Genomic DNA, 13,026 nt, shown 5'->3' with positions numbered 1-13,026 from the left:
GATCGAGAGGATGTAGGGGACTAGAGCCTTATAACCCTTAGACTGCAACCGTTGACCATAAGATTGACTTTCTAATTCTATGAAAGGAGCCCCCTACATATCTCTACCACATAAGAATTTATGTAATTTTTGTTTTATATTCTTTATTTCCCGTTGCAGCTTTGCTTTTCCTCCCAAGATTGAATTTTCCTTCAAAAATTATCTGCCAAAGAATTATTTTCCCAACCCATTCTAAATTTTGAATAAAGTAAACAAGGAAAAATTTCCATGTAGGAAAACTTTACTTGGTTTTACTTTTCACACCTCCAAGTAAACAGAGACTGTTATATATATAATAAGATAAATAAGTCACTTAACAAATATATTTGGGAGCCTCTTAACGAACACATGCGCGAGTTGCTAAACGATCATGTTTGTGAGCTTATGTATCAAATACGGTTAAACTCGAGCTTGACTTGTTAACTTAATGGAACGGACTCGAATGAATTTTTTTCAAACCGAGACTCGAATAGCTTGCAAGCGGCTTAACTCATTTACACCGTTAGTTGAACACGTATGTATTCAAACTTATTTATTTAATTTAATAAGTTATTTTAATTTATTTATTCATTCAAATTTATTCAAAATGCCCCATGAGATTTACCTGCTTGTATTTTGCCGAAAGACCGACAATATTGGGTCACTTAGGGTGAATAATATCACCTTTTACTCCGATGAAATATAAATAATAGCCCCTAGGGTGTAGTACAGTTGGTACTTGGGTGGTGATTTGCCACATTAGACAGAGGGGTCGATTCTCATGAGGAAAAACATCCCATCTATCTAGGAGGTTGCTGGTTACTCTGATTTACCAATCTATATTTTATCGTGGGACCGTTGATACTAGACTGTTCGAGATGAGCACATCACCTTTTGTCACATGATATATAAATAGTAAGTTAGTTTTATACATGTGGTCTATCTTCTTACAAAACATGAACTATCTCAACACGCTCCCAGGTGTAGTATGATGGCAAGTGGTTGAGCACTTCTTGTAAGTAGCAAGGGTTCAATCCCCCATAAAATGCACTTGCGGCAATTGAATTTTTGGTGTGCATGAGTGTCATGTCAGGAGTTGTTGTGTTTTCTGGATTTACTTGGTGGATGGAATTTGACGTCAGATCGTTTACTTTAGAATTAGTCGCGTTGTAAGATCCTGATACCTAATATATAATAAATAAATTATCTCAACACTGCCCCTGGACTATGATGCGATAGTAACCGGTGGGATGATCGCCCTAAACAATGAGGATTTAAATCTTACCCATGACACATTACACATGTGGAGTTTGAAAAATTAGTGATGTTGGCCGTCCGCTATGACCCATCTATACTTTTTAATTTACCCTAGTGGTTGATGGAAAACTTCTATAGAACTGAATCAATCACCTTTAGAATTAATTTACCCTAGTACAAGGACGGATCCATGAATTATACTTGGGGTAGGTTTGAATTAGAGTTGATGAGAATACTTATGTTCGCCTCAGTGTCTTACTCAAGGATGAATCCAAGAATTATACTTGGGGTAGGCTTGAATTAGAGTTGATGGGAATACTTATTTTTGGCAACAGCACCTTACTTTCTCACTTCACCGTTGTCTGCCAACAGAGGAAAAAAAATAACAAAACAACTATAAGAATGAAAGAAAAAGATAATAGAAGTCTCACTATCTTTTTTTACGATCTCGACTAGCTCTGATGACAAGAAAAGATAAAACAAGGACAGCTCTTGTTGAAGAGTAAGAAGGACTAGAATTGTTGGTCTGTTGAAAAACAACAAAAGAAAGGGAGGAAGGAGGGCTGCTAATTTTGCGAAGAGGAAAAAAAAAGAATAGCTATTAGAGAAAAAGAAGACAAAAATGATCAAGTTATAGTTGAGAAGGAAAAATAGAAGAAGAAGAAGAAGAAGAAGAAGAAGAAGTAGTAATAGTAGTAGTATGTAGTAGTATGGAGGCTTGCGGTACTATTTTTCTTAAAAAAATTTAATTTATTTTAAATTGATTGAGCCAATTTAATCTAATTAAATTTGATTCAATCATAACTTAGCTGATCCAAATTAATCTATTTGAACCTAACATATTTTTTATCTATCTTCATGCTTATTCAATAGATTTTATTCGACTCCAATTCAATTTTAACTCAATACCTATTAGTTTATTTATTTATTTTGTTAAAAAATTCAATACCTAATATAATATAAATAATAATAAGCTATCACTCATTTATTTTGGACCACGTGACAGCTGGACTATGGCCAAGGACACTCCTCATGTGACTGTCTGTCATGGTGGCTGAGAAAAAGTATTCATGAGATTGTTAATCATATGCTATGAACTTTATATTTGTATTACAATTTGGTGTTAAGTTTTAAATGATAAACTTGTTAAACCCGGGTAGCTTCTGGAGTATGCTAACTGATCGTCGAGGCTAGTGTTCGACACTATCTCCGTAAACGATATTGCTCTGCTACGGTGCTTAACGGATTGTTGCAATTCGTTCTCAAGATACAACGACGACGAACGTCTCGGAATCGTAGCACTCCGACTTCCGAGACCAGCGAACCTTCTAGTAGACTTCTTGGACTCTTGAATGCACAAGATGAGATGAATGCTTGAGGAAGAGAAGAGAGGATTGAGTTAATATTCCATCATCTGGAGGGTTCTATTTATACTGAAAGAAGAGGTTGAGTGTCCTTTGGGTGAGTGGATGTGTTCCTTGGGCTGGATCGATCTAGATCATCCATTCTGAAGGGTTGTAACCCTTCACCAAGCCCACTTCAATCTCATCCATCAGATCTGAGGAGTTGTGACCCTCAGATCCCGCCTATTGTCATCGGCCATCGGATCTGGATCCATTGATTAGATGCTTCAGATCAAGTCTCATCCCAAGCCGTCAGATCGTTACTCTTTGCGATCCAACGCTCTATATCGCATCACAAGCGATCCATCATCCTATTTGATCAACGTTGATCAATGGTAGCCATCCATTCCCTAAGTCAACTGTCCAGTCATTTCCCTTTGCCCACGAGGATGCCGCATAGGTACTGCCACGTCAGGTACGAGCCTGACACGTCACCCGAGTGTCACGTAGGCACTGCAATGTCACCTGGAGCATAAATTTAAGCTCCTCAATGCGTACGTGCGAAGTGCAAAGTGCGCCTACAAAGCGCCCATTGCGCACGTGCGCACGTGGCGGGTGGTGGGCTCACAGGTGCGAGCACCTGTTCGCCCTGGGCTAAGGGAGCACCTGTCCTTTTATTTTTGTGTTAAATCCATTAACACATCTTCATTAATAAGTAGAGAACACACATTGAGAATTTCCTATGTGGAACTATTCTCCCATGCACTTTATTAATGAATAATAAATGTTATTTTGGACCGATTTTAAACATTAATTTCTCATTCACCCTTAATCGGTTTTGAGCAAATTAATAGTCTAAATCTATCTACGCGAATCGTAGATTTCAATTTTGAAGTCAATTACGACTTTCAACAATTGATGGCTTCCTTCCTCAAAATCGTTTTGGTCCATTTAAGGCCCCAATATCCAACAATCCCCCACATGAATGGAAATTAATGCAATGCGTGTATGCATGCTGACACTTTACAAGAGTCCAATCGATAAGTCACTGCATCGGGAGAGGTAGCTTGTGGCTTTGAACCTTCCGTAGTGAAATGCTATCGAGTATACTAGGTTGCGCAGTGAACGTGATGTCTTGAACTGCTCAGCTGTTGGGGTATACTTAGACAATAACACCCACACAGAGATCTATCTCACCTACTTTAGGTTCTCATGGTTGGTTCCGTTTCGGCCATGGATACCATCTTGGATTCATGAGTGTTTCATTGAAGCGGTCTGTCTTCACACTCACATAGGTGACACTTCTATCAAGAGTATCCTACCATACTCCACCTTATCAGGTATAGAAGTCACTAAAAGCATAAGCTTAACCTCACTACATGAGGTAGGACAGCACAAATTCATCCTAGGATTGGGATAGAGATAAGCTATCTAATGTGCTGGACCACAACTTATGTAACTTCGTTGTCCCATTGAACCAAGATCTTGGGATCTCCAGTCAACAAGGTTGGGTTATTGCTACAGTCGTTTTCAGTTGTAGATTTTTAATCTCATTCCTCTTGATGAGCAGTATACTTGATCTCGACTCAACCCCTTCGTTAGAGGATCTGCCAAATTATCTTTAGACTTAACATAGTCGATTGCAATCACTCCATTCAAGATCAACTGCCTAATGGTATTATGTCTACGACGTATATGTCGTGACTTCCCATTATACATATTACTCTGTGCCCTTCCAATCGCCGATTGACTATAACAGTGGATTAGTACGGCAGGCACAGGTTTCATCCAGCTCGGAATATCTTCCAAGAAATTCCGCAGCCATTCAGCTTCCTCAGCTGCTTTGTCTAGTGCTATAAACTCGGATTCCATAGTTGACCGAGCAATACAAATCTGCTTAGTGGATTTCCAAGATACTGCTCCCCCACCGATCGTGAATACATATCCACTAGTGGATTTGGAGTCTTTTGTATCTGATATCCAATTAGCATCACAATATCCTTCCAACACAGCGGGATATTTTTCATAATGTAATCCATAGTTCATAGTATATTTCAAATATCTGAGAACTCGCATCAATGCTTTCCAATGGGTGTCGTTTGGCTTACTCGTAAAACGACTCAGTTTGTTGACCATACAGGCAATATATGGACGTGTGCAGTTTGTGAGATACATCAAACTGCCTATTATCTGAGAATATTCCAACTGCGATATGGTCTCACCATGGTTTTTCGCTAAGTGTTGACTTAGATCCATAGGTGTTTTCACTGTAGAGAGATCGTACGCATTGAATTTTTTCAATACAGATTCTACATAATGGGATTGTGTTAAAACTATCTCTTCTGATGTCCTGAGAATTTTAATTCTCAATATAACATCTGCTTGACCTATATCTTTCATATCAAAATTTCTGGTCAACATTTTCTTTGTAGTCATGATTACATCATGATTACTGCCCATTATTAGCCGGTCGTCTACGTATAGACAGACAATTACATAGCCTTCAGGTGTGTTTTTGACATAAATGCATTTGTCACATTCATTTATTCTGAATTCGTTTGACAGCATTACTTTGTCAAATTTTTCGTGCCATTGTTTAGCCGCTTGCTTAAGTCCGTACAATGACTTAACAAGTCGACACACCTTTTTCTCATTTCCAGGAGTCATGAACCCTTCGGGTTGCTCCATATAAATTTCTTCTTCCAACTCACCATTTAAGAACGCAGTCTTAACATCCATTTGATGTATTTCAAGGTCATACAGTGCTGTAATGGCTATTAGCACTCGGATGGACGTAATCTTGTCACCGGTGAGTATGTATTGAAGTAATTAAGGTCTTCCTCTTGCTTGTACCTCTTGGCTACAAGTCTGGCCTTATACTTGTCAATTGATCCATCAGCTTTATACTTACGTTTTAGTATCCACTTACAACCTAATGGTTTATTACCAGAAGGAAGGTCTACTAATTCCCAAGTATGATTATTCATGATAGACTCAATTTCACTATTGACAGCTTTTTTCCACATTGGAGCATCGGGTCTAGAGAGAGTTCACTTAATGTTCTTGGTTCCATTTCTGACATGAAAGTCATGAAATCTGGCCCGAACGATTTCTCAACTCTAGCCCGTTTGCTACGACGTGGCTCTTCACTTTGATCGTCAATAGTCCTTTTATAACAGCTAAGTTCGGTAACCTCATTTTTGTTTGAACTTCCGTTGTTATCACTTTCAACGTTTCCCTTTTTATTTGGGAATACGTTTTCAAAGAATATCGCATTCCGAGATTCTATGGTTGTTCCCACATGTATATCAGGAATGTCTGATTTGTGAACTAGGAAACGATATGCACTACTATTATGGACATAACCGACAAATACCGCATCGAACGTTTTAGGTCCAATCTTTACTTGCTTTGGTTTAGGTACTTCGACCTTTGCCAAACACCCCCACACTTTCAGATATTTGTACGATGGCTCGCGGCCTTTCCATAGTTCATATGGAGTTTTATCATTTTTCTTATGAGGGATTCTATTGAGAATGTGATTTGCCGATAATATTGCTTCCCCCCACAAGTTTTGAGGTAAGCCTGAATTTATCAACAAGGCATTCATCATTTCTTTTAGTGTCCGATTTTTACGTTCGGCAACACCGTTTGATTGAGGTGAGTAAGGCGCCGTTGTTTGATGGATAATGCCAGATTCTGTACAAAATTCATCAAACGGTGCACTATATTCTCCACCTCTATCGCTTCGAATTATTTTAATTCGTTTGTCAAGTTGGTTTTCAACTTCTGTTTTATAGGTTCTAAACGCCTCTAGGGCTTCGTCTTTACTTCTTAAAAGAAAGACATAATAGAACTTTGTGCAGTCATCGATAAAAGTAATAAAATATTTTTTACCTGCTATAGTTTGCACAAATTTCAAGTCACATAGATCACTATGTATTAACTCTAGAGGAGTTGTTGTCCTTTCCACCGAATGAAAATGTAGTTTCGTCATTTTCGCTTCCACGCACACTTCACATTTATGTGTTCTGTCAACATTGACGTTTGGTAATAAATTTAATTTGACGAGACGTTTGAGAGTATTATTATGCACATGTCCGAGTCGATCATGCCATAAATTAAAACACTCGACAACATAGCTGGAAGCATTTATTTTATTACCATCAAAATTTCGGAGTACAGGCATTACAACCATTTTGAATAGACCCTTTTCTAGGTACCCCTTTCCTACGAAGACACCATTCTTCGTAAGTACAAAGTTGTCTGACTGGAACACTAGCCGAAATCCGGCCTTGACCAATGCCGCTCCAGAAACTAGGTTCTTACTGATGTCGGGAACATGGAGTACATCAATGAGTGTTAGCTCCTTTCTGGACGTCATCTTCAGAACAACCTTTCCGAGTCCAACAATTGGCGACGTCGTGGAATTACCCATATAGAGCTTCCTGCCATTTATCGGAGTATACTTGGAGAACATCGCCTTATCGGAACAGATATGACGAGTTGCTCCAATGAACCACTTCTTCGGGTTGGTATCCATCAAGTTGGCTTCAAATACAACCGCAGTGAGATCCAAGTCCTCAAGAGAGGTTACGACATGATTCGCAGCATCCTTTGGCCCCTTGGTTGGCTTCTTTTGGCGTCTGCAGTCCTTGGACAGGTGTCCTGCCTTTCCACAGTTGTAGCAGGAGCCTTTAAACTTCTTTGCTTGAGCCTTCTTTTTGAACTGCTTCGACTTTTTAGCGTTCGGCTCGACCAGGTTGTACATTTCGTCTATAGTCCGCTTGGTTCCTCTGGAGTCGGATAACTTTCGATTATCCTCCTCTATTCGTAGCCTCAGGATCAGGTCTTGCAGCCCTATCTCCTTTTGCTTGTGCTTTAGGTAATTCTTAAAATCCTTCCATGACGGAGGGAGCTTCTCAATTACCGCAGCAACTGCGAATGTCTCGTTCAGCTTCATGCCTTCGGCGTCCAGATCATGCAATATTAATTGCATATCTTGGACTTGAGATGAGACGCTTTTTGAGTCCACCATCTTGAAATCCAGAAACCGACCGACGATGAATTTCTTCAATCCAGCATTTTCAGTCTTGTATTTCTTCTCAAGGGATTCCCACAAAGATTTCGCCATCTCCAGAGAACAATATACATTATATAACGTGTTGTCCAAGGCGTTGAGTATATAATTGCGGCACAGAAAATCTCCGTGAGACCACGCATCGCTAGCAGCCTTACTACCTTCCGTAGCGGTTGGCGTGTCTTCGTGCAAAAACCGTACAAGGTTTAGCGTTGTTAGATAAAACAGCATCTTCTGCTGCCATCTTTTGAAGTCGGTTCCGGTGAATTTCTCCGGCCTTTCTCTGTGCGGAATGGCGGTCGGAACGACGGTCGGTACGGCCGTCAGAATGTCATTGGTAGCCATATCAGTTTGCACGTAATATCGTTTACGACTGTTAAACCCGGGTAGCTTCTGGAGTATGCAAACTGATCGTCGAGGCTAGTGTTCGACACTATCTCCGTAAACGATATTGCTCCGCTACGGTGCTTAACGGATTGTTGCAATTCGTTCTCAAGATACAACGACGACGAATGTCTCGGAATCGTAGCACTCCGACTTCCGAGACCAGCGAACCTTCTAGTAGACTTCTTGGACTCTTGAATGCACAAGATGAGATGAATGCTTGAGGAAGAGAAGAGAGGATTGAGTTAATATTCCATCATCTGGAGGGTTCTATTTATACTGAAAGAAGAGGTTGAGTGTCCTTTGGGTGAGTGGATGTGTTCCTTGGGCTGGATCGATCTAGATCATCCATTCTGAAGGGTTGTAACCCTTCACCGAGCCCACTTCAATCTCATTCATCAGATCTGAGGAGTTGTGACCCTCAGATCCCACCTATTGTCATCGGCTATCGGATCTGGATCCATTGATTCGATGCTTCAGATCAAGTCTCATCCCAAGCCGTCAGATCGTTACTCTTTGCGATCCAACGCTCTAGATCGCATCACAAGCGATCCATCATACCTATTTGATCAACGTTGATCAATGGTTGCCATCCATTCCCTAAGTCAACTGTCCAGTCATCTCCCTTTGCCCACGAGGATGCCGCATAGGTACTGCCAAGTCAGGTACGAGCCTGACACGTCACCCGAGTGCCACGTATGCACTGCAATGTCACCTGGAGCGAAGTGCAAAGTGCGCCTACAAAGCGCCCATTACGCACGTGCTCCACGTGGCGGGTGGCGGGCTCACAGGTGCGAGCACCTGCTCGCCCTGGGCTAAGGGAGCACCTGTCCTTTTATTTTTGTGTTAACTCCATTAACACATCTTCATTAATAAGTAGAGAACATACATTGAGAATTTCCGATGTGGGACTATTCTCCCATGCACTTTATTAATGAATAATAAATGTTATTTTGGGCCGATTTTAAACATTAATTTCTCATTCACCCTTAATCGGTTTTGAGCAAATTAATAGTCTAAATCTATCTACGCGAATCGTAGATTTCAGTTTTGAAGTCAATTATGACTTTCAACAATTGATGACTTCCTTCCTCAAAATCGTTTTGGTCTATTTAAGACCCCAATATCTAACAAAACTATTTTTACTAAAAATATCCTTTTTAATAATAAAAAAAGAAATGAATAAGATGGACGATCAATCCATCAATTTTTAGAATAATAGACACTATTAATCATTTTATAAACCGAAATAGAACCAGCTCAAATTTGTGGAAATTCAGTGAAACATGCATGCCACAAGATACATCCGATCCTCACAAAAAGAGTGCCCTCCCTAAACAAACATTAAAATACACCCTCTTTTATTAACTCCATATCTTAATTCTTAATTAAAACAAATAGCCAAATTAATCAAGCTTTAGGGTTGTTTTTTTTAATTAATTAAGAGCTGACTTTGGCACAGAAGTTGTAGTAATACCAAGCCGCACAGGCCAGGCCGAGGACCAGAAGAGGGAGGAGGAAGGCCCCGGCCGACGACGTCTCCGCCGGCTTCCCCTGCTCCGACTGCGACAGCATGGGCCCGAAGAAGGGCTTGCTCGCCCCCGAGGCGTGTCCCTCCACCGCGCCGATCAAGTAGCTCCGCATCATGCTGGTGGCCGTGGAGCTGTGGCCCACCTCGTCGAAGGCCTGCGAAGCGTCTCCGCCGGCTGCAGCTGCGGTGAGGATGGCTTCCTCTCCCCCCGGGTGTTCCTCCATGAACGCAGTCACGTCGTAAACCTTGCCGTGGATGGACAGCCAGCAGTCTTTCTTGGTGGCGTGGAGGGAGATCTCGGCGGCGGAGTACGCCTTCAAGGTCGACGACTCCATGGGAGTTAGCTAGCTAGCGCGCGAGGATCAGGAAACAGAGGAGAAAACAGAGAACGAGCTTCTTGTTGCGGCGGATGGGCAGTGGTTGGTGGTGGTAGCTTCACCTGCACCGGCAAAGGCGAAGGGATCTGGTGCCGAAGAGGGTCGCTATTATACTGACGATCGGGAAGCCGACTGTCAACCCTTTCAGTCGACCTTTTCGATCGAGAGAAAAAAAAGGATCAAAATTCAAGCTTTCATCACGATGATTTCCACATTTCTTAAGCACTCTTCCGAAAAGCGCCCTCTGTATTTGATATTTACCAAACCATGTCTTTAATTACTAAAATTATAGATGAAATATCTCAAAAGTATTTTTTCCCTCTCTACTTCAAAGATAAATATAAGATAGATTTATGATAATTTTAAAGTGGTATTTAGTAAACACCAAATATGAAGGGGTCTCGTATAGCTAGCTTATTTGAATAATAAATTAATGACTTACAAAGTCAGCAGGCCACTGGATTTGACTGGAAACTATCTTCTAGATATTGAAAAATCTATGGCAAGTGAGAAATAACAAACTCAAATCTAATCTGACTTTGACTTTTTTTTTCTTTGTTTTTTTGTTTTTTTGTTTTTTTGGTCTCTCTCAACTTAAATTGTGGAATAGTATAAACTAATCTTCCATGGTTTAGATTTTGTGTATTGATGAAATTTTGAATGCAGTGCCCCTGTTCGTGACTTGGCCAGCCATTTCTGAAAGTTGACATTCTTTTTAATTTTTTTTAGTTTTATTTTAAAATTGGTATTATATATACTCATTCTTATGAAAATTTTTCATTATGTCTTCATCAATGATCAAAATAAATTAGAAAGTATCGACCAATCAACTCAAAGGTCAAATGTGAAAGTTGACATTTGATTTCAAAAAGGTCAGAACATAATTTAATCACTAAGCCATGGTCAAATAGGGGGAACGCCTTTGTTTGACAAAATATATATTTAAAATTAATTTTTTTAAAATAATAAAAAACACCGGAGTTTAGATGTTAAATGAAATGAATATTTTAATTGAATGTATATAAATTATGCCTTAAATTTACTTGATAGGTGAATTTAAAAAAATTATCTATCTCCAAAATTAATATATAAGATGCTCAGAGACTTAAAGTATTAAAAATAATCAATGATAATAATAATTAAACAAACTGATAAACTAAATTTTCATTACTAATCAGCAGTGATTGGTAATACATACTATACATTGAGGATGGCATGAAGACACAAGATCTTGCATTAATTAAGAAGAAAATATAAAAAATTAATTAATCACAAAAGATCTTGCGATTAAGAAGAAAATATAAAAAAAAAATTAATAGCACAGATATATATTTTTAGAATGGACAAGATTTTAAATATGATAATAAGTTGTATAATAGTGGGGTCCGATAAAGTCGGGCAGTCAGAAGTTAAAGAGATGTGACAGTCAGAAGTCAATAGGACGTGTCATTCAAAGGTTAAGGTAACGTGACAGTCAGCAGTTAGGGAAATAAGAGGTGAGACCATCTAACAACATCAGCGACATGGTTCCCAGTCGAGTTCTCATAGACCAGGGCTCCAGATCTGAGACACCCAAGTCTGAGACATGACGGGCAGTCGGGGTGATGCCTGATCTACTCCGACTGGTCGGGTTTCCACAGGTCGACTATATCCCGACCTGGTCCTCCCAATAGGCCAACTACCGATCGGCTCAAGCTTCTCTTATTCATACCCGGTCGGGACAGAAAAGTCAAGACAGAAGGTGCTACACGACCACAAGATAAAAGAATTGTAATCGTCTGTCAGAGAATAACTACTGTATGTCAGAGAATATTCCAACAGTCTACGGTCATCTACGAATGGAACCTTCCTTCGGTATACAAGAGGATGTCACGCGTCCTCCATCACCAAATAGAACTTGACACCTCATATTCTCTGACATCGGTTAATTTCCAGAGGTACACACTGTCATATAAAAAAAATTAATAACGCATATATATATATATATATATATATATATATATATAATGGACAAGATTTTAAATATGATATAGTTTTTATATTTTAATAAAAAAAACTATTTTTTGTGAAATGATTATTTTTATGTATTAGAACATTGAGATCTTACAATCTGACACCTGACACCCATGCTCAATCAAAAAGTTTATGATCGCGAGGTGAGAATGATATCATTATTATTATTTTGATTACTTATTATTTAATTAAGAAATATAGCCGTCTTAGCTCAGCTGGTAGAGCGCGTGGCTTTTAACCACGTGGTCGTGGGTTCGATTCCCACAGACGGCGTTTTCTGTCTTTTCGTTTTTTCCCCTTTTAGAAATGTTTAATTTGCGTCATCAACCCTCATAAAATGTCATAAAACAAAGAATAGTTAATGACCTCCGAGTGAAGGGCTGAAGGCACAAGGGGGCAGCTAGCTGCAAGGACACACTGTCTTTTCGTTTTTTCCCCTTTTAGAAATGTTTAATTTGCGTCATCAACCCTCATAAAATGTCATAAAACAAAGAATAGTTAATGACCTCCGAGTGAAGGGCTGAAGGCACAAGGGGGCAGCTAGCTGCAAGGACACACTGTAACGACTCGTCCCTTGGGTGGCTCATTTGGAGATCCCTTGAACGATGGATGACCTTCGGTCATGTCATTATTCACTAGGTCTTTTCCTTCGACCATGTCGTTACTCACTAGATCTTCCCATCCCTGGTCAGTATATTTTTACCTTCCCCAGGATTTGAACTTTAGACCTCCAGACTAAGTACTAGAGTTTATGAATCCTGCTAGCTAAGTGACGCGCTCACTTGACTACCAGGATTCATAAACTCTAGTACTTAGCCTGAAGTGCCTCACTTGACTACCAGGATTGATAAACTCTAGTACGTAGCCTGGAGCGCCTCACTGGACTACCAGGATTCATAAACTCTAGTACTTAGTCTGGAGGTTTAGAGTTCGAATCCTTCGTCTCACTTGACTACCAGGATTCATAAATTCTAGTACTTAACCTGGAGATCTAGAGTTCGAATCCTGGGAAGACAAAAATTC

The 13,026-nt window shown here is 39.8% G+C and overlaps 1 protein-coding gene and 1 non-coding gene across 2 annotated transcripts; one reads left to right on the top strand and one right to left on the bottom strand.

Moving 5' to 3' along the window:
* Positions 1 to 9,289: 9,289 nt before the first annotated feature.
* Positions 9,290 to 10,186, bottom strand: LOC121973846 (cytochrome b5-like). The gene has a single exon (XM_042525191.1). The coding sequence runs from the start codon at positions 9,946 to 9,948 to the stop codon at positions 9,523 to 9,525; it is 426 nt and encodes a 141-aa protein (XP_042381125.1). The 5' UTR covers positions 9,949 to 10,186; the 3' UTR covers positions 9,290 to 9,522.
* Positions 10,187 to 12,203: 2,017 nt separating this feature from the next.
* TRNAK-UUU lies at positions 12,204 to 12,276 on the top strand. The gene has a single exon. It is a non-coding gene; the product is annotated as a tRNA-Lys (tRNA).
* Positions 12,277 to 13,026: the final 750 nt, after the last annotated feature.

Source organism: Zingiber officinale, chromosome 4A (assembly GCF_018446385.1).
Source record: "Zingiber officinale cultivar Zhangliang chromosome 4A, Zo_v1.1, whole genome shotgun sequence".
Taxonomy (NCBI): Eukaryota; Viridiplantae; Streptophyta; class Magnoliopsida; order Zingiberales; family Zingiberaceae; genus Zingiber; species Zingiber officinale.
Note: the sequence above shows the minus strand (reverse complement) of the source record. Positions and strands in the feature narration are given on the sequence as shown.